Here is a 21,802-nt window from a genome sequence, read left to right on the forward strand (position 1 = left end):
CCACTTGGTGCCAATACAGAAATGTAAGTGTTAAATGAGAGAGTGAGATCCACATAGCCCACAAGGTACCAGCAGATAGGAGAGAGGGCAGAGTTGCTCTGCTTGGTGTCCCCTTGCAAAGATCAGTGCTGCTGGTGTGCAGCTGTGTTCCACACTGTCTGTCATGAGTCCATGAGTCCATAGCCCCCTCCTGAGCTGAACTTCATCTACACCCACAGGAAAGTCTCTCCCTTTTCTTAAGTATTTGAGGTGCCATTTCCTTTCTATTGATATTTTACTTCAGGCAAATGGCCTGAACCGTGTATTTTTAGCACTCATTTGTCCAGCTGTTACAGCTGCATTAGATTTCATTCTCCATTTTGTCCCTTATACCCTTCTCCATGAAGACGTTCCTCACCCCAGTTTTTACTTCCTTGCTTTAACAATGCATCAAGCTATACTGAACACTGGCCATAAACTAGCACCAAAAATCTGTATCAGCCAGGATTCTTGACAGGAAATATTTTTTAAGCATGTGTTTATAGGATACTAGAGGGTCACAGAATCATCAGAAGGCTGAAAGATGAGGCTTGGAAAAAGGCAAGACCCAAAGCTAGCAGCACATTCAGATTCCTGAACAGGAGCAGTCTGACCAAGATGCTACCAGCACCTGCTGCCCCAAAGATGAATTCTCACCATCACCTTACCTTTGCATCATTCATGACATTTGAAGCATCTGGTGGGCCCAGCCTCAGTCACATGCCCTACCAGGGGCACAAAGGGACATGCAAGCATGAGTCTGGTCATTTGGGGTCCTATAATAATAAATGGGGATCACTCCCTTCAAGACCTCACATAGGTGAATAACCCTCAAACAGTCAGGGAGGTCAGAAGTTTTGTGGATAAGCCTAAGGTCCACTAAATAGCCTACTTTTTCCTTAATTCAGTGTGGATTAGTTCTCCTTAAATGCATTACTTCATCTTTATCCCCAATGAATCTCCCTTCTTTTCTTCAGTGTCATGAATTTATGCCTATCCCACCCTACTCTATTTACCACTTTATTACTAGAAGAAATTAATGTCATATAATATTCCCTCGCTTTATTTGTGTACTCTAATGGCAGGTCATCTACCCTGTGGTTAATTACACTCATGGCCCCTCTTGCCAGCATGCCATAAGCTTCTAAGTCTCCCGCACCTTGGCCCTCTGGCACACAGCGTTCAGCAAGTACTGTTGGCTGGAGTAATAAGGCTTCACAACTCCACTATAATTGGTGTCCTGGATGTCTCACAAAATTGTTAGATACACTCATCCCAGTATCAAACCCCTGACTCATTCTGAGCAGCAATCATTCATCTATAGCCTTTGTTTCCACCTTCTGTTGACTTTTTTTTTTTAAAAAAGGACTCTGTAATAAAATTTTATCAAAAGCTTTTTGAAAATCTGACCCAGTAGTCCTCCACTCTGATTATACACACAAGTCACCCCAAGATTCTGCTATAATTGTTACAGAGTGGGACTCAGACATGGTTGATTTTTCCAAAAGCCCTCCAGGTGATTCTAAGGTGCAGTCAGGGTGAAAGCCACTGGGCATGGTTCCCTATCTTCAATGCATACTCCCCTCAGAGAATTCTCCATCACAGGCAGGCATAGTATCTCCTTGCAGAAAGTTTACTGCCTCTTATCCAAAAGGTTACATACATTTGAGTGTAAAAAGTTCTTTTCCATGTATATATAGCCTATCCATTTACAGTGAACGTGAGTGGGAAGGAGATGGCCCAGGCTGGTGTGCTTCAGTGTTGGAACTAACCTCAGGAATTTAATGAGTCTCTGGCAACATGTGGCCGGATACGGTGACCTCCATCCCGGCCAGCCTTCCCACAAACACTCCCCAGGACCGCTGCAGAGCCCTGGGGCCAAAGGCCAGAGGGATGACCATCTAGGTGTAGGAAGCTTTGTCCAGTTTGTCAACTGCATTTAAATGGACTGTCCACTTGCCACTCTTTTATGTAAAACTGTTATTCAACCAGTTTTCTGAAAAAGAAACGGAACGTTGGTCCTTGTGGTTGAATGTAATAACTCCATTCTCTCTCTCCCCCATCTGAGTCCTGCCCCTTCCTTGTCACCCATCTGCCCTTGTAGGGAGCACTGAGGACAGCTTAGATACCTGGCAGAGAGCAGAGCTCTCCAGGTACAGCAGTAAGCTCCGTGGCTCTGCCCCAAGCCTTGTAGAATTTAATCATTTCCTCTATTTATCTGGGACTGTAAACTTAACTACCTGTGCCAGTGAAGGTGGAAGTGAGTATTTGTGCAGATATGTGTCAACAGTTCTTTAGGAAAACCCCAAAGGTGCCCTTCTATCATCTACCTGTGTGAGTCATCACAAAATGCTGTCTTTCTAATATATTACCTGGGATGTGAACTACCCTAATTTCTTTTTCAGTAACTACTGATGAAAAGCATTAACTCATCTCTCTGTTCCTGGTACTTGATCCCAGCTCCCACGGGAACTCCAGCCACTGAAAGATCCTACCAACCCAATGGGCAGTCCCTTTTCTTGAAGAACTGGGTTTAATAGGGTCATTTCCAACGTACTCATTCTGCCTCATCCAATTCCTGTGGCCCTTTGACATTACTGAGGAGTACATCCTAACACATTTACCCCTTTATAATCCCAAGCAGTTCCCTCTTTCTGCAGACATGAGTTTTCTAATACTGTCCTCATTCCACAAGGTGACCAACATCTCCACTTTCAACCAAAGTTTTTCTCTCACTTGATAGCCACTTTCCACAAGGAAACATGTGGGCTTTCCTTGTAGCTCAGTTGGTAAAGAATCCGCCTACAATGCAGGAGACCCGGGTTCAATCCCTGGGATGGGAAGATCCCCTGGAGAAGGAAATGGCAACCGACTCCAGTATTCTTGCCTGGAGAATCTCATGGACTGTAGCCTGCCAGGCTCCTCTGTCCATGGAATCGCAAGAGTCGGACACAACTTAGTGACTAAACCACCACCACAAGGAAACATGGTTGACTTCATTTCCTGAGAGGCAGCGCTGTGTCCGGGACAGAGAGCAGAGGACAGGCAGGCGCGGCTGGGTGGCTGAGCTGGGCCAGGCTCGCCCCCAGCTACGAGCCCTGCCTCACTCCATGTGCAGCTCATGAACATGGGAAATCGTGACTGTCAAATCCAAGAGTGATGAGAGTTTTCCCTGCGCCATGGCTCATTTTTTACAGGCATGCTTTGAAGATACTCCTCCTACTAATCTGTTCTTATTCTGCTAGTTAGCAAGCTCCAGGGCTCCTAAAATATTTGGTCTTTTTGATGTGTAATAAACACTTCTTCTTGGGCTTCATATAAGTTTATTGTGAAACAATCAGTCTATTTCATTTTAGCCCTACTAATACCTGCTCTTTATACAATTCCTTTTTCTATAATAATATTGAGATTGACACTTTGGGGGTTTTTTCCTATTCCGTTTAACATGTGGATTAATAGGGGAAAAAAATGTCCCCACCTGAAAATGCGCACTGTCTGTAAAGGTATCCCCATAGGAGTGTGTCTGTGTCCAGTCGCTCAGTTCTGACCACCTCTTTGCAACCCCATGGACTGTAGCCCACTAAGCTCCTCTGTCCATGGAATTTTCCAGGCAAGAATACTGGAGTGGCCTGCCATTCCCTACTCCAGGGGATCTTTCCAACCCAGGGATCAAGCCCACATCTCTTGCTCCTGCATTAGGAAGTCGATTCTTTACCACTAGCGCCACCTGGGAAGTCCATAGGAGTGTGTAGGGGAATCAAAATGTAGTAAGCATCAACCGCGCACCAGGGATTGTGCCTCACACAGATGACCTCAGTCATTGTGACATAGTCAAGATTTTTTAGAAAGCTTAACACCCGACAGCCAGGGAAAAGTTCCTCTGGGGTAGGGATATAAAGTGAAAAGAAATTTCTGAGAGAAACCATGGGCTGGGAAGCCAAATAATTAGAAATAGATCAGAGGAACCGCAGGAAACCCAGAAAGAAACAGATGAACTGACCAGCTGCAGGTCAATGGAAAGGAATCCAGGGCAGCCGGCAGCCGCTGAGGATAATTGTTCTGGCAGAAAAGGCCTGAGAGAAAGAGAAGGAAATGCTCAGAGGCGCTTGCTTCATTAGGAGGAGAGTCAAGGGGTGGAGGCCACAGGTCTGGGCCCAGGCGAGACCCTCAGGGCACACAGACCAGGAGGAAGAGGTCTTGCTTTCTTGGAGCCCAGGAGAGCTCAGAGATGGGCCGGCTCAGGACCAGGCCACAGCTAAGACAGGGGGCGGAGAGGGGGGATGAACAGTTATTATACACCACATCAGGGGGCAGGGTGCCACACCCTTCCGTCCTCCAGGTGCCGAGAGCGCAGCTGCCTGTGGCCCAGCTTACTCCCTAAGTACAGTCCCCACTGCTGCAGCCCAGCCAAGGAGGGCAAGAAAGAAAAGCCAGGGTTCGTGGCTTTCAGAAGAATCTCACTTGGTCCTCTTATTGTGGGACCTGAGGGTGGGGTGGGGTAGGCAGCACACCAGGGAGCCGCTATTGCGGAGCTGCCCTGAGCCGTTTCGTCCCTGTTCCCACACTTGTGGCGTTGACCTCTGATTGCTACTAACAACCAAGGATACTATCTTTTCTTTCTAGCACAGGCTTTACAACTGCCTGTTCCGGAAAACAGTCTTGTGTCCTCTCCAAAAACCCATTTTCCACCTCTCACCTGCTGTGTGCATAGTGACCTGCCCACGTGCTGTCGCCAGGCAGGGTTTAGCAGGTGCCCCAGCCACCAGCGAAGCGCTGGCTGGCCTGTCTGTTTCACTGCTGGGGACAGGTGGCCTTTCAAACAAGTCCGCCCACCCCCAACCTCCATGCAGAAGTCTATTATTAGAGGTGGAATCTCCACCCACAAAGTCTCCCCCGGGCTGCTGGTGAAAGCTGTTCTTACACTCTTACTTGTGGCCTTCCTGGGACACGAGCTGCCCCCTCACGCACACCTATTCTTACCTTCCCTGCTAAACAAGGGAAGGAGTGGAGAGAGGGGCCCCGCCCAGGGGATCATTTGACTCTTTTCATCCAGATCAGAGTCTCTGATGGTTGAAAGGGCCTCTGTGGGGGAATCCACAAGAAAGAACCGGCTCAAGAAGGAGCAGAGCTTGCTGGCATGGTGTGGACAGCAGCTGGGTGCTCCCTCAGTCCAGGCCCAGCTACTCCTGGAGGCCTTTAGTCGCTCTAATGGAGCCCAGCTTTTCATTCCACAGTTAGAGAAGAGGCCCCTGGGAGATGAGACGTGAGACGGCACCAGCAAGCACAGACATATAAATGAGGGACACTGACTCCTTCCCTGAGAGTAAACCCTGCTCACCTGGGGGGTCTGAGACCTGGGAGGTGGATGTCAGCGCTCTCACTCCCTGAACTGCTCCCACTTGCAAACCTTCATGCGAGGTAAGGCCAAAACACCTTCCCACCCCCGAAAATAAACATCACCTTGACACTGGCGTCTACACACCTGAAAAAGAAACCTGCACTAATGTGAAAAGCAAGCCCAAACACTGCTCTAAAATGTAAGTTCAGCGCTTCCAGCCCCAGCCTGCCCCAAGCAGCAGCCCTCTATGTACCTGCAAGGCAGCTTTGCAAAGCCTCACACCAGAGAAAAAGGTGTGTTTTTCCTCAATAAGAGCAGTGATACTCAGGAGTTAACTGAGTAAGGACACCTCCCTGGCCTGGCGCATCTTTCTGATACATGACGGGAATCTCAGGGTCCACTTTCCCCAGGGAACTTAAGGGAAGACAGAGGGAAGACAGGAGTTTTGGGGGATTTCCAGCAAAATGTCTGGAAGTCTTAATCTCCTGGGTTCTAGAGATGCCAAGTGAGTGTCCTTGACTGTCACATGACCTCCAGCCTGTTCAGAGGCTGTGGAACATGAGGACTTGGCTAATCATCTTCAGGCCAGTGTAGTGCTCAGGAAAACAAAGCTGCAGTATCCAAATCCATCGGGCCGTCCCCCGGGGAGCCCAAGAGGACAAGGGGCCTCCGACCCTGCCTCCCACCACCCCTCACCTTGGCGCTGGGCTTCCTGCCCTCTTTTCTGTTCATCAGCCTCCTCCTTCTTACCAGTTTCTTGTGAGTAGCTTTCTGCTCATAGTGGAAGGGAGGCTATTGGCAATAATGAAGGATTGTTGGAGCTGGGGATCTCAGGTGACCAGATTCTTTGTTTCTGCTCTGATTTTTGACATGCAGGGTTGCCTGTGTCCCCATTATTTAGCACCTGCATGCATGTGTCTTCTCTGATATGGTTACCCAGGTCTAGGGATACATATGAAGGACCTGTATCTTTCCCATGGTTTGGGCTGCTGTACTGCAGTCCTGGGCCCACAACTACACAGATTCCCCAGCCAGGACGGAAAGGGGAGGCAGCCATTGCTGCTCAGAGCTGATCAACGACCTGCAGCCTGAGCCCACCAGGCTGCAGGACTCACCCACCTTTTCTGCTATCAGGAAGTCATAGCGAAGGGCCTCTCGGGTGCAGATGGCGCCGAGCAGGAAGACAAAGACGATGTACAGAAACCACCTGCAAGAAACCCAAGAGCAGAACAGGGCTGCCACCTGACATCACTCAACCCCATCCCACTCCACCCTCCTCAGCCTGAGGGCTCCCCCAGGGAACTGTCCCCAAGGACAGAGAATGGCCATCACGAAGGCTCCCCAGATTATCTGGGGGCACTGCCGGTACTCTTTTCTCCTCTAGCATATTTCATATAAATATATATAAACATATCGTTTCATATAAACGTATAGAAATGCATCATTTGCCTCTTATGGAGGAAAACACACAGAGGTTTTCTGGGGTGGGGAGCAGCCCAGCTGGCCAGGATGCTGGGATGCAGGCCACGGTCGACGGGCAGGTCTGTACCCCATCCTCCTGCAGCAGAACAAGCCAATGAGCTGTCAGGCCTCGGAGTCCCGCTGTTCCTTGGCCCCCAGGTGACAGAGAGCCAAGCCGAATGTGAAAGGCCAGCAGTGACCTGGCTCTGCCCTCAGAAGCCCTGTGACCTCGATGAACTCACATGAACCCAGTGGCCTCATTCCCATCTGGACAGTAGGACGATGGGCCAAAGGCTCCTCCTGGGACCTCCCAGCTGTGACCAAAAATGAGGTGGGCTCTTTCCTTTCCTTCTGGACACCCACCCTTATCTTTGTCAGCCTCATTTTCTTCCCAGAGAGATCACCTTATTTAGCACAAAATAGACAGGTGCTGTATGCCTGGCTAGGAGCCACAGTGCCATTACAACAAGCTAAAGCAAACTCAGCAATGATGAAGAGGTGTATTCATATTTTTTAAACATCATGGTTAAAATAATGCAGGTACTTTAATCCTTGTCATGTCTGGGATTTCATTACCTTTCACACCTACCCAGTGAAGGCAAAGGAGCTTCTTCCCGTAGTGCAGAGAGAAAACAGAAGATTCTAGGTCAGAACCAGACCCAAGGCACCCAGCCTGCTCACATGGGTGGCACAGTGTGAACTAACACAGGGAAGTCTGGCAGCCTTGGGGAAGCAAGCTGGGAGAAGAGGAGAATCAGCCTCTGAGTTCCTACTGTGCACCATTACACACAGCATCTCCTCCACAGTCTACAGGACACATGTGTTCTCATTAACCCCATTTTACAGAGATGAAAATGGAGGCTCAGAAGGTTAATTGTCTGAAGTCCCGCAGACAATCAGCGAAGGGGTGTAGTATGCAAATCTTATTTTGTCTGCAGAACTCTTCCTTTTTATATTCCCTGCAATGGTCCTGGAAACTCAATGGTTACAAAATGCCCAAGTTCAAAATGGGGGTGGGGAAGGGGAGGGGCAGGAGGCTGAGGGAAAAGGAAAGAAAGGAGTCCACCTTCTTTAATGACCCCCTTCCTTGCTGGATTCCCAGGCAGGGGGGATGAAAGGGCGAGCATCTAAACCCACCAGACGTGAATTTTCCAGCTGGCTGAGTGTTAAAAGGAGGATTGGAATATAGAATAGATTGGTCACATACAGGGCACTCTTAGAACAAAAGGAGCAATCCCCTCTTTTGCCTTGGGTTTTCTCTCCCTCTCTCCAGCTGATTGCCACAAGGGGAACTTACGAGATGCCAATGGCTACTAGGGAGCCCAGGGGGATGCTGGCAGCAGGCTCCCTGAGGTCGCCCCCCATGTTGAAGCCGGCCATGACTCCTGAAAGACACCCAGACAGGAGAGAAGGGTGAGCAGCATCCTCCACACATCACCTTCCCCTCCTCGGGGCCTCTCCTGGAAGGGATCCTCGGGCATGCCCTCCCATCTGTGGCTCTGCAAAGTGCACTTCTCAGTCTCCCCTGGCAACTAGGGAGGCATCCTCAAGGCGTGAAAGGGACTTTTGTGGGTTGGCTGATGCTCAGGAGGAGAGCTCGACTAGCGACAAAAGCATCTTATGGCCCAGTGCAAAGTAATGAGGGCCAGGGAGGCGGCTGGCAGGCCACACAAAGGTCCCAAGGCCACATGCTGAGCTCTGAGCTCTGCCTTCCAGCCGGACAACACCCAGGAGAGACTCAGCCTTAGCAAAGAACCCACCCCTGTCTGCTCAGCACAGTTCTTTTCCTCTGCTACCCCCAGACTACACTGGGGTTCAGGGACCCCAGGGACACGTTTCATCCAATATTCAGAGTCAGCAGCCATGTTCAAAGCTCCTGAGCTGCCAAAGGGCTCTAAACAGATTGCAACGAACCATCTTGATGCTACCAACACTAAGTGGCAAGCTCCTCTTCACCATGGACTCTATTCCTCATGAGCACTCATGAAAGCATGTAGTCATGGTGGAAGGTCATCGCTGTGGTCCAAACACACACAGGCAGGAAACCAACAAGACAGCATGTGCTGAACATCGTGTGGATCCAGCCCACACGTGCCCTGCAAGCCCACGGGGATGGGTGCATTGTGAATGTGGTCTTGAAGGACATTTTGCATGGGTTTGGGGAGAGGAATGGGTCCAACTCCATCAATATGGATTTATGAACCCTTTGAACCTGACAGGGCCTATGTTAAGTGCTTTTCATGCTTTTTTTTTTTTAATCTCATTTAATCCTCACAACAACCACATCAGAAAAGTAGAATTATTTCCCCCATTTTATAGACAAGGAAACTAGTGCTAAAAGAGGTAAATTAAAATAGCTTAAGGTCACACATGTAGTAAGTAGCAAAGCTAAGATTCAACCCTGGTCTGTGTGATTTGGAAAATTGCTCTCTTAATGCCTCTGCTATAATGCTTGAGGGAACTCAAGTGCAGTGGAGTAAAGTGAAAGTTTGGGCCCAGAAAGTTAAAGAGGAACTATTTCAAAGACTACCGTGAATGCTGAACTAAGGCAGGGAACTGTATACATTTTGACTGAGCAATTCCACTACTACAGTTGTATCCTAAGTAAACAGTCAAGGACATAAGTAAAGATTTATCCAAAAATGTTTATTAAAGCTTGTATATATAGAGTGGTGAAAATTATAAGCAATCTAATGTCTAAAGGTAGTGTGTGTGTGTTAGTCGTTTAGTCGTGTCCGACTCTTTACAACCCCATGGACTGTGGCCCACAAGGCTCCTCTGTCCATGGAATTCTCCAGGCAAGAACACTGGAGTGGGTTGCCATTTCCTTCCCCAGGGGATCTTCCCTATCCAGAGTTCAAACCCTGGGTCTCTCGCATTGCAGGCAAATTCTTTACTATCTGAGACACGTAGAGGACTGGCTAAATAAGTGATGATACATCTTTCAATATATACCAGCCCTCCGATAACATCAAGGATATGTTGTGACATGAAAAGAGCAATTGTTTCCATTTCAGAGGCATATCTGGGCTTCCCTGGTGGCTCAGAGGTTAAAGCAACTGCCTGGAATGTGGGAGACCCGGGTTTAATCCCTGGGTCGGGAAGATCACCTGGAGAAGGAAATGGCAACCCACTCCAGTATTCTTGCCTGGAGAATCCCATGGACAGAGGAGCCTGGTGGGCTACACCATGGGGTCGCAAAGAGTCTGACACAACTGAGCGACTTAACTTTCACTTTCAGAGGCATATCTGAAAGCAGAACATACAGTATGATCTTATTGTGGAAAAAAAAAAAACAGATAAATAGATGTGTAGAAAAATGAAAAAGGAACTAGAACATGTTCAAAATGTTAATGTTATTTCCGGGTGATGGAAAAACAGATCATTTTTTATTTTGTTGTTTATCTCTACTTCCTCAATTTTCTAAAGTGATCATTGTGAAATAAGGGAGAAGTAATTCTTAAATGTTTTTTGTTTGTTTAAAATGGCATGTCGGGCACATTTTCTTTATTGTCAGTCCTCTCCCTCCCAAGACCCTATTAAAAGGAGAGTAAAAGGGGAAAATGGATGCATGCCTGAAAAAAAAGAGGATTAGGAGGGGGAGCCATAAGTAGATGAAAAGTTTCCACAATGTCTGGAACATAGAAAATGGATAAAATGATACAGAGTACTAAAACGAAAGGAAAAGAAAACCTTAGAATGCTTATCTAGAGGACCTAAATAAACTGCCCAAGGAAAACCAGGACTACTAGTATGGATGTTCACACCGCAGGTGAAGCTCTCCTCAAGAGCCAGACACACCCACAAATGTGCTGCTGGCACCCTTCCATGAAGAACCCCGTCAGGAGACAGACCCCCCACACTACAGCAGGAGATCCACGCCAGCAACCAAAGGTGGTCACGTGTAGAACAAAACCCAGCAGCAAACACACAGACACGTGCATGGTAAAAACAGGACCACCTGGGCTGGAAGAAACATAAAACTCAGGACACAGAAGAAAATTTTGAAGAAAATACTAATTAGTAGCTCCATAAACATCCAAGAAGAATATTCTACCTATAAAGCAAGATGCTATGAAAAACAAAAAATAAGAACAAGAAAAAGACTTTTGGAAATTAAAAACATGATCACTAAAATTAAAAACATGATCACTAAAATTAAAAACATGATCACTTAAACTAAAAATGCAGTGGAATATCTAGAAGATAAAGTTAAGTAAATATCCCACAATTTAGAATAGAAAGACAAAGGAGCAAAAATTTTGAGCAAAGAATAGGAGAAACAGAGAAGAAATCTTGGAGTTACAATATCCAACTAAGAGGAGGTCCAGAAAGAGAGAACAGAGAAAATAAATTAAGCAGGTAAACAACAGAAATAAATGTCTTCAACCTGAAGAAGACACAGGTTGAAGTCTTCAGATTGAAATATCCCATCAAGTAAACAACACAAAGGCCCACACCTAAACGCATCATTGTGCAATTTTAGGAGAAATCCTAAATATTTTCAAAGATAAAAACCGAACAGTTACAAAGGAACAAAAATTAGACTGGCATCGGACTTCTCAACAGCAACAGTGAGTTCTAGAAAACAACAGAGCACTGATTTTTAAATTCTGTGGAAAAGCTATTTTGAAACTAGAGTTTTAGCCCAATTACCAATTAAGTGAAAGTAAAGTTAAGCAAAGAAGGGCTCAGAAAATTTACCTCCTACACATCATTTCTGAGGAAGACACTAAAGCAAGGACTCCAGTAAAATGAGGATATAACCTATGAAAGAGAAAAAGAGAAGATTCACCAAGCAGTGGTGGCAAGTCAGGAGCTAACAAAGCCCCAGAATAATAGTTCTGCGGTGGAGAGACCAGCAGGGACGGAAGCAGAAGAACGGAGACCCCAGTAGGGATGCCTCTGGATAGGAACTGGATTCAACACAAAGGACTCTATGAATTATTTTAAAGATTTGCTGACTGCATATTTTGGCAACAAGAGAAAATGCTTACTGAAACTCGAGGAGAAGTAAATAAGAAAGCCAACATGTAAATATGAAGGAAACTAAAATAGGACATGACTTTAAACAACTAATAAAAAAAAGTCTTAAAGTTAATCCATTTGGCCATTATATTAGGAATATTCTCCCCTAAATGACCCAAGGGCCACGTCAGATGCAGCCAAGGAAGTGGAATTGTAGCCCACCACTTTGCTCTTCAGTGAACCACGACTACCTAGTCATAGACACAGCCCAGAGGACTTAACTTTAGCTGCAAAGTAGAATACAAATATTATCTACCTTGACAAAGTAACATAAAGCTATAGCTAACAGCTAATACGAAATGAAAAGAGAAAAGAAAACTAGAAAGAGGAAAGGCACTCATATTTTTGTTGTAGTAGTGTGGGAAACAAAAGTCCCAGGATCTTCACTCAGGACTGGCTGAATGTTACAAGCTTCAGTTAGTTTAATAAGAAAACCTGAAATGTGAGTTAGCCATTAAGTTTGTTAGGGCAATAAGGAAATGGCCAGGAAATATTTATATACCAGCTGCAATAAATTTAAAATTAATGCTAGAATTTATTCTGTATTTTGTCATCATAAAGGGGAGTTTCTAAATGTTTGCTAAGAGGAGCAAAGAAATTTCCAAGAATATTGAACAGCTTGTTTTTGAAGTTCCAAAACCTGTTGACTTGTAACCTAAAGGCAAAAGAAAAAAGAAAAAAAAACTTTTTTAGTAGAGAGAGAGAGGGTGTGGGTGTGGGGGTGTGTGAAACTGTGTTTGTTCACTGCAAGTTGTAAACTACAGCTTTCATGAGATTTTCCTCTTTACCTGCTAGTCATCAACTTGTCATAGCTTCCCTGATATTGCTCTAAAACATAAATATAAAAGGATTATTCAGAATCCCTTAAAATCAGGGATTCCTTTAAGATAACTAATGCATTCCTTGTCAAAATACTTTACACATGAAATAAATATGACCCTAATACATTAATCTTACAACACAACACAGAATATTAATTTTCCACACCAACAATAAGCAGTGAAGAGATATAGCCTAGGATGGATAACAGACTTAAGCATATTATTTAAAGTTATAAAGATAATCAAAAAAGAACTAAAAATTAAAATATGACTATTAAAAATTGGGAAGTGGATAAAGGAACATGTAAGGAAGCTAAACCCTCTACATTTCTTACCATGGAGTCAATAAATTACATGTGATTTTGACTATCAAGTTATAGATATAAGCTTATACATGCAGGCTAAGTTGCTTCACCTGTATCCAACTCTTTGCGACCCTCTGGGCCATAACCCAGCAGGCTCCTCTGTTGATGGGATTCTTCAGGCAAGAATATGGGAGCAGGTTGCCATGCCCTCCTCCAGGCGATCTCCCCAGCTCAGGGATCCAGCCCACACCAGCTGCGGATCCCTCACTGCAGGCGGATTCTTTACCAACGAGCCACCAGGGAAGCTCAGATGTAGGCATGTTGCTTGGTAATGCAGTTAGCTCCTGAAGTACTAAAATGACTACAAATGGTTGCCCCTGTAGAGGGGTTCTTTGGGTGGTCAGGTTGGTGGAGGAGGGAGGGCAGGCTGAGAGACTACTGCTTTATGTTACAAGCACCTCTGCACTATTTTTTTTTATTTTTTAAATCACATACAGGTTTTATTTAGATCAAGAGAGCAAGGCTGAGGACCTGCCTTACTCTGACCACAGCTCACGGGACCATGTCCTTTGTTGCTAGAACAGTCTGATGGCCAAGGCCAGCCCTGGCCAGATCCCCATGTCTACCTGATACTCAGGCCCCGCTAACTTCGTCCATTAACACCTCCTCTTTCTGAACCTCCCAATTGCTGAACCTCTGCCAAGGTTCCCACCTGTCACCAGGTTTACCAGTGTCTTACCTGCCTGGCTTCCTACTTTCAGCAATGACTTCATTCTGCCCCCAAGCTCCTGGCAGTTCTATGCCCATTCATTCAGCTTTGTAAAGTTACATACTGCTATGTATTCTTTGCCATTTTCGTACCTCCTCTAGTTTGTCATGTCTTTCTGTACGCCTTCCTTCAGATCATTTACAAAACTCTAGAAATAAGGAGCCACAAGAACTCCATTGCCATAGGCACTTCTGTCTAGGAAAGTGATTGATAATCGTAATGGCTTCCTGCTTCCAAAAAGGTTCTGTATTCATAACAAACAAACGCCCTTTTCTTCTCTCTCCACAATCCCTTGCACAGTGATGACCCTGCCTTTAATTAGAGGTCCTACTAGCTGGCCTGGTATGGGGCACGTGGGAATCCTGCTCAGTGGGAGCAGAAACAGCTGACACTGACATAGGCCACCCTCAGGAATGGGCCAGACCCAGACAGCCAGGAAGTGGGCTTGTGAGACAAAACAGGCAAGCCAGAAAATAGGCAGTCAGTACCGTGAACACAAAACTCCCAAGACAAGGAAATGGCAGTAACTTGCACTCCAGACAGGAAGCCTCGGGGTGACTCCCGTGGGTGTTCCGGGCACACCTGTTAGATTGGTTTGCACACTGTTACTCCCAGAATTTTGCCCTTGCACGACTACACAATTCTTGAGCAGATGATCTCTAGTTCTGGTGGACTATAAATGTCTTGCTTACCAGTTAGATCTAGAAGAGTTATTTTGATTTCATATTTTTTCACCCATGCTTATCAGGTATTATAGAGATTTCCTAGTTATCTTTCTACTTCTGCTACAATTTAAAAATATTCTTAATGTTAGAGCTAGATTTAGTGGAGGAATAGTAGAATAAGTATTATTTCACAGCAATATTTACAAATAATGCCCCCCTAAAAAAAGGTTCCACAGTTAAAAAATGTAACAGTGGGGAAAACCTTGATTAAACAAGATCAGAGAGATTCTTACTGCTGGACTTACCATGCTAAGTCACTTCAGTTGTGTCCAACTCTGTGCGACCCCATAGACGGCAGCCCACCAGGCTCCCCCGTCCCTGGGATTCTCCAGGCAAGAATACTGGAGTGGGTTGCAATTTCCTTCTCCAATGCGTGAAAGTGAAGTCGTTCAGTCATATCCGACTCTTAGCGACCCCATGGACTACCAGCCTACCAGGCTCCTCCGTCCATAGAATTTTCCAGGCAAGAGTACTGGAGTGGGGTGCCATTGCCTTACCATACAACATTCTAATTTTCATTGTCCATTTCTAAGAAGAGAAATGTAGCACATACTATTTCCCAAAACTTATTTGACATTCAACACTTTTTTAAAAAAAAGAAACACTTTAATCATTGGAAAACACCAAGTGTCCATTTTGTAATTCCTATTTGATCTTTATCCTCTTTTTGGCAGGCTTCCTAAAAATCTTTAAAGTGGCTATTTAGAATCATCAATTCTTAAAGCTGGAAGGTATCTTAGAGATCATTGACTCTGGCCTTTTATTTCACAGATGAGGAAACTGAGACCCCAAAAGAGGAAGCAATTTTGATCATGTTTTCAAGCTAGCTGCTTACAAAACCAGCAGAACTCATGTTGAAGGTTCCTTAATTCAAGTCATGTTATTTCTTCCACATCATACAGTCTCTCCATTTCCTCCTAACACCCATGCCCTTTTTGGATTTTTCTTTTTAAACCAGAGTAACGGCATGATTAATTTGGGGCTACCGCCCCCACAAGAGTGCTGAACTTAGTTATAATCAGCCCTACTTATAATCAGTTATAATCAGCACCACACATTGGTTTTCCTACAGCAATTTCCGTCACCAGTTCTGAATCACTAGTCTGTCCTGGTCCAGGGCATTTCCCCTCCTCGTTGGTCTTGAGCTGCCAGTTCCAGGAAGCAGTTAATTGCTTTACCCTAAACCACGTCCTCACCCTATATCAGGATGATGATATGGGCTGCATCTTGTGACCATATGACTTAGGCAACAGGTTTCTTCACACAGGTAAAGCCTTCTGACTTGGTCTTCCGTCCTAGTCCTAAGGCCTTTTACATCTCCTCACCAACTCAGCTTTCACATGTGAGGGTGGTGGTGTTGGCCATCACTTTACCAGCTTGAGTTGAGGAGGTTAAACCTCCAGCATCATCCAGACCTCTCTGGGCACTGCCATTAACCTCACAGTCTGGTTGTGTGGCACCAGGTGAACTGGGGGGTTTGGCTTGGCACCCTGGCTCAAATATCTGTGACAACAGACGTGGATGGTCAGGAGAGGAACTGATCCCTTAAACATCTCTAGGATCAGCTATTGATAAAAATAACCAGGATAAATGTCCATTAACCACTTACCAGCATCTGCAAGATAGTGGTCCTCTGCCTTTTCTTGCTGCCCCCTTCATCAACCATAGTGCACAGAGATCAAAGTCTTCACCTCTTGCCTGTTATTTTAATCCCACTCCCACCCTATTTTCTTTTTTGATCCTGAAAATGAGAATTCTTAAGAAAAAAAAAAAAGGCTTCCCCAGTGGCTCAATGGGTAAATAATTCACCTGCGATGCAGGGACACAGGAGGTGCAGGTTTGATCCTGGGATTGGAATAGTCAAAGTTATGGTTTGTCTAGTAGTCATGTGTGGACATGCAAGTTGGACCATAAAGAACACTGAGTCCTGAAGAATTTATGCTTTCAAATTGTAGTGCTGGAGAAGCCTCTTGAGAGTCCCTTGGACAGCAAGGAGATCAAACCAATCAGTCCTAAAGGAAGTCAACGCTGAAGGGGCCTGATATTGGAGCTCCAATACTTTGGCCACCTGATGTGAAGAGCTGACACACTGGGAAAGACCCTGATGCTGGGAAAGATTGAAGGCAGGAGGAGAAGGGAGCAACAGAGAACGAGAAGGTTGGATGGTATCACTGACTCAATGGACACGAGTTTGAGCAAACTCCAGGAAGGACAAGGAAGCCTGGAGTGCTGCAGTCCATGGTGTCACAGTCAGACATGACACAGTGACTGAACGACAAGGAAACAATGGGAAAAAAAAAAAAAAAGCCTGGGCTTTCTGGATAAAGCATTTGCCTGCAATGTGGGAGGCCAGGGCTCAATCCCTGGGTTGGGAAGATCCCCTGGAGAAGGAAATGGCAACCCACTCCAGCACTCTTGCCTGGAAAATCCCATGGACAGATGAGCCTGGTAGGCTACAGTCCCTGGGGTCGCAAAGAGTCAGACATGACTGAGCGACTTCACTTTTCCCTTGTGGTCCAGTGATTAAGAATCTGCCTGCCAATGCATGGGACTTGGGTTCGATCCCCAGTCCAGGAAGATCCCACATGCCACAGGGTATGGAAGCCTGTGTACCACAGCTACTGAGCCCACACTCTAGTAGAGCCCTCGAGCTGCAGCTATTGAGCCCACATGTCCTCGAGTCCATGGTCTACAACGAGAGAAGCCACCACAGACAGAAGCCTGTGTACCACAATGAAGGATAGCCCCCACATGTCACAACCAGAGAAAGCCCGCACACAGCAACAAAGACCCAGCACGGCCAAAAATAAATAAATAAATAAATAAATAAATACTTTTTATAAAGAGAAATACCTAATCATTTTCTAGACTTTCCTGGTTTCTGTTGGTTGGTCATTAAAGAACTACTTACTCTTACTTTAGAAGCCTTCAATTTTCCCTTTCCATTTAGAGACTGTTTCTCTGTTGCCTTTTTTGTTCCTTTTTTTAAGTTCATAAATTTATTATTTTTCTTTTTCATTAAAGTAGAATATCCATGCACTAAAGTGACTTAACCTTATCTGCCACCTTTTGTTGTTTGGAGGCAGTGTGGCTCTGAGCCTCGGTCTCCCCATTTGCAAATGAGGATAAGATCATGTACCTTGCAGGGTTGTTGTAAAGCTAGAAAGAACATCTATAAGGCACCTAGCACAGTGCCTGGCACCTAGTAGGTGCTAAATAAATGTCCACCTGGGGGTGGGGGCATGGGATAAACTGGGAGATTAGGACTGACATATACACATTATTATCTATAAAATAGATGACTAATAAGAACCTGCTGCATAGCACAGGGAACTCTACTCAATGGTCTATATGGGGAAAGAATCTTAAAAAAAAAACAAGAAGAGTGGATATATGTATATATGTATATGTATAACTGGTCCACTTTGCTGTATACCTGTAACTCACATAACATTGTAAATCAACTATACCACAATAAAAAAACATTTTTTTTGAATGTCCATTTGGGGAAGATGGGCTCCCTTCTGCTCTCAGAACTCCCCTGGGTTCCTAAGCACTCTGGCTGCCCCTCCTTACCTTCCACCTGATTGCCAAACCCCACTCCTTGCCCACACCTGGCTGATTGGTTTGTCTAGCTGTTAAGGTGGGAATATTTCCTCCCCTCTTTGCTCTATTCTTAGAGGCAGAACTAGTCAGTGCTCCACCCTCACAATGCCTTAGAGATGCTGCTGAAGACAGACTGTGTCGAATAATGGGACATTCAAACACTAGGATTCCAGCAGGATTTGTTGACTTCCGGGTAGAGTACAGCTCCAGACAAACGTGTGTCCTCTTTTCCAGCATCCTTGCCAAAGCACATGGGAAGCGATGGGGTTCACCATTTTTTGTCGGGTGACCTTGGGAAATCACCTCTCTATGTCATTGTTTCCTCATATGTAAGATGGATTAATAATAGAACCCAGGGAAGGATACAGGTTCCATGGGGCCTAAAACTTTTTAAAAATACAAAGTTATGAATATGAAATGGAACTTTAGAAGGAGGTCATGCAACCAAGGGACCCTGAAACCCAGGCTGCATTAGCTTAATGGTAAATCTGCATCTGATAGAAGCACTGGGGTCATGATGAGGTTTAAATGAAAGACTATAAAGTGTTCAGCACAGTGCCTGATGTTGTAGGCTACTGTAATGATAATTATTATAGATACTGTGATAATTTGATAAAATCATAAATTCTATAAGTTAGATTACAAAAATAAACATATATAATAATTATAAAGCTCCCTCCCTTTCTCCTGTTCCTGCTCACAAGTCCATCAGAATGCAGAGAGGTGAGTCCCGCCCTCAGACTGTCCTTCCTCAGGCTCTCTGCTCCTTAAAACAAGACCTCATTCTGCCCCAGCAGGTCCTCGTTCTCTCACCCACAAGAACACATAATTTAGGAGGAGGCCTGGGGATACACTGGGAGAGAAGGAATGTACGGATAGGCTGAAGGCAAAGCCAGCATGGATGCCTAGAGCTGAGGGTCCCAGAGACAGCCAGCCAATCTGGAAGAGCCCAGTAGATTCCAGAACTTCTCAGAGTGTGTGTATGTGTACGGGGTGGGGAGAGATAGGATCAGGTCCAGGGAGGCCAAAGGATGTCACAGAAATAGCAGGGCACCTGACCACAAAGGTAAGCGTGGACATTCTGGTAAAGGCTGCTGGTTTCCCCCATACATTTTGATGCTGGGTGTGGTCAACCACAAGAGGCCCTTATCCTTTCCAGCAGGAGTCTGAAATTTGGGGACAAGGGTTACACAACTTCACACAATGGTATTTATCCCAGTGAATTTCCATTTTCTAGTTCCTACATGTACTGTGGTCCCAGATTCCCAGAGTGCCTATGTGTGTGTATGAATAACTACAGGGAGAGGTGTTTGTTTTTCAGAGAAAGTTTGGTGGTATAGCTCAGAGAAGGAAAGTGCTTTGGGAAACTAAATGCAGAGTCTATTCCAAGGTCCCAGCCCCACCCTGCAGCCACCACCACAGGGTGTGGTGGAGTGCAGCGAGGAGCACTGACAGAAGACCTTGCTTCCTAACTCCAGAGGAGCCACTGAAACCTAGGCTTCAGCTATTCTCCCCAGAAGTCTCCCGCCCCCGGGGATAAAATCTCTAGAGTAACCTAAATAACATCACTGGTCAGAGATGAGGATGCAGGGTCGGGGGACTGGAAGTGTCTGTTCTTCCAAACTCCTCTCCCCTCTCACAGCCTGGAGGTTCTCTTGTTCCAGGAGAGGATGGCTTTGGAGGGAGCCCCAGCCATGACTCACTCAGAGCTAATCCTTGGCAAATCCGTCACCATGGAAACTGCCAATCATCCATGCTTTTCATAGCTTAATGGAACATCTGCCAGGGGAAAGCCAAGGGATACAAATTGCCTGTCCTGCCTACTGTGTTTACACTGGAGCCCCTGGAAAACAGAGATAGCCAGGAGAGGCAACCCTTTACAGAGGGATGGTGGCCCAACTCTGTTGCAGGGGGGACCCCTTCCAGGGCTCGAAAGTGGGCTCTTGTCTAACACTCAGAAAAGTATTGTCAGAGGCGACACGTACTGACAAAGCAAGGGACTTCACTGGGAAGGGGCGCCTGGGTGGAGAGCAAGAGGGTCAGGGAACCAAGGAGACCTGCTCTGCCCTGTGGCTTGCAGTCTCGGGTTTTATGGTGATGGGATTAGTTTCCAGGCTGTCTCTGGCCAATCATTCTGACTCAGGGCCCTTCCTGGTGGTGCACACATTGCTCAGTCAAGATGGATTCTAACAAGGAGGATTCTGGGAGGTCAATGGGACATGAGTATCTCCTTTTGACCTTTCCCAAATTCTACCGGTTGTTGGTGGCTTTTTAGTTCTGTATTCCTTACCAGGACCTCCTGTCGTAAAATAACTCACAGGAATGGTTACTATGGTGCCTGATGAGAGCAGGCAGTTTCAGTGTGTTTCTCCTAACAACTCTGGTCACCTTCCGCACCTTAGCTGGGTGACCTTCCGCAATCCTTCATAAACTCCTCTGTGCTCATTTCCCAGATCAGTGATTCTCAACCTGGTTGGGCCCAGATGGGGGTGTGGAGGGTGGGGATGGGGCCGGGGGTGTCAGGGAGGCAGAAAAGCACATCCCTTGAGAGGGGTGGGGTAAAAGAGGCCTGTGTAGACAGTTTGTTCAATATTATAATTTTATATTTGGAATATTACCAAACAATACCTTCATAATTTAAGCCACAGAAAATAAAGAAGCTTGGCTAATCTTCTTAGGTAGAATCTTTCTCAAAGAAAGGACCAAGATACTCCTTCTGGTCCAGGGAGACACAGAATTTCCAGTGTAGTAAGGTTTTCAGTATGATTAACAAAAACGAACATGGATTAAAAGATAAAAAGTTGAGAGTCACTTGCTGGACTGGCTGATCTCAAATGGTAGTCCAGCTCAAATTCTGGGCTCCTGGGTGGCATCTTCCAACCTCAGGGCACTGCTGATTCCCTACTGAAGGGTGAAGCACCAGAGGGAAGGCTTGTCACCCTGGGCCCTTCACTCAGGCCAGGCATTCCCTCTCTTACAAGATGCAAGGCCTGCAAATAAAAAGGACAGAAGCCATGGGAGAAGCTTGGAGGGGACCTGACAGGGTCACGCACATAAGGCAACATCCTGGTGATACTGCCTGCCTCAAAGGACCACGGCCCTGCTTCAGCTGGAGCTGCTAACCTGGCACCTGCAAGCAAGGATCTGACCTGGCATCAGGACTCCCTGCCAGGCCCAAGGAAACAGGCTCAGGTGGGAAACAGGCCAGACTCAGGTGGGAAGCCTCTTGAATGTGTTGGGGAGGGGCAAGGTGTAGGGGAATGGGGAGCAGAAGGGGCTAGAAAATATTTTCAGATGTTAATGTTAAAAATTTTCAAAAATTTTCTTCTTCGTGTATTTCATCCCCTCCCCCTTTCCTTTTCTGTCCATTCAAGAGGAACGTGACCTTTATTTTATTGTCTTGGTGGAAATACGTGGCAGGGAAGAAGCAGACTTTTCACATTGTTTTGGTTTCTGTTTCTCAAAAGGCTGGGCCCTTAGGAGATTTTAGAGGATCTAGGAGAAGGCAATGGCACCCCACTCCAGTACTCTTGCCTGGAAAATCCCATGGATGGAGGAGCCTGGAAGGCTGCAGTCCATGGGGTCGCTGAGGGTCGGACACAACTGAGTGACTTCACTTTCATGCATTGGAGAAGGAAATGGAAACCCACTCCAGTGTTCTTGCCTGCAGAATCCCAGGGACGGGGGAGCCTGGTGGGCTGCCGTCTATGGGGTCACACAGAGTCGGACAC

At 46.0% G+C, this 21,802-nt stretch overlaps 1 protein-coding gene across 7 annotated transcripts in view; it reads right to left on the minus strand.

Moving 5' to 3' along the window:
• SLC12A8 (solute carrier family 12 member 8) overlaps positions 1-21,802 on the minus strand; it is a 143,634-nt gene that overhangs the window by 34,175 nt on the left and 87,657 nt on the right. For all 7 annotated transcript variants that reach the window (XM_055568471.1, XM_055568474.1, XM_055568468.1 and 4 more), the window contains 2 exons: positions 8,115-8,202; positions 6,476-6,563 (listed from right to left, as the gene is read on the minus strand). In XM_055568471.1, coding sequence (XP_055424446.1) covers positions 6,476-6,563; positions 8,115-8,202 — 176 coding nt within the window. The remainder of the gene's footprint in view (positions 1-6,475; positions 6,564-8,114; positions 8,203-21,802) is intronic.

The sequence above is a fragment of the Bubalus kerabau genome, chromosome 2 (genome assembly GCF_029407905.1).
Source record: "Bubalus kerabau isolate K-KA32 ecotype Philippines breed swamp buffalo chromosome 2, PCC_UOA_SB_1v2, whole genome shotgun sequence".
NCBI lineage: Eukaryota > Metazoa > Chordata > Mammalia > Artiodactyla > Bovidae > Bubalus > Bubalus kerabau.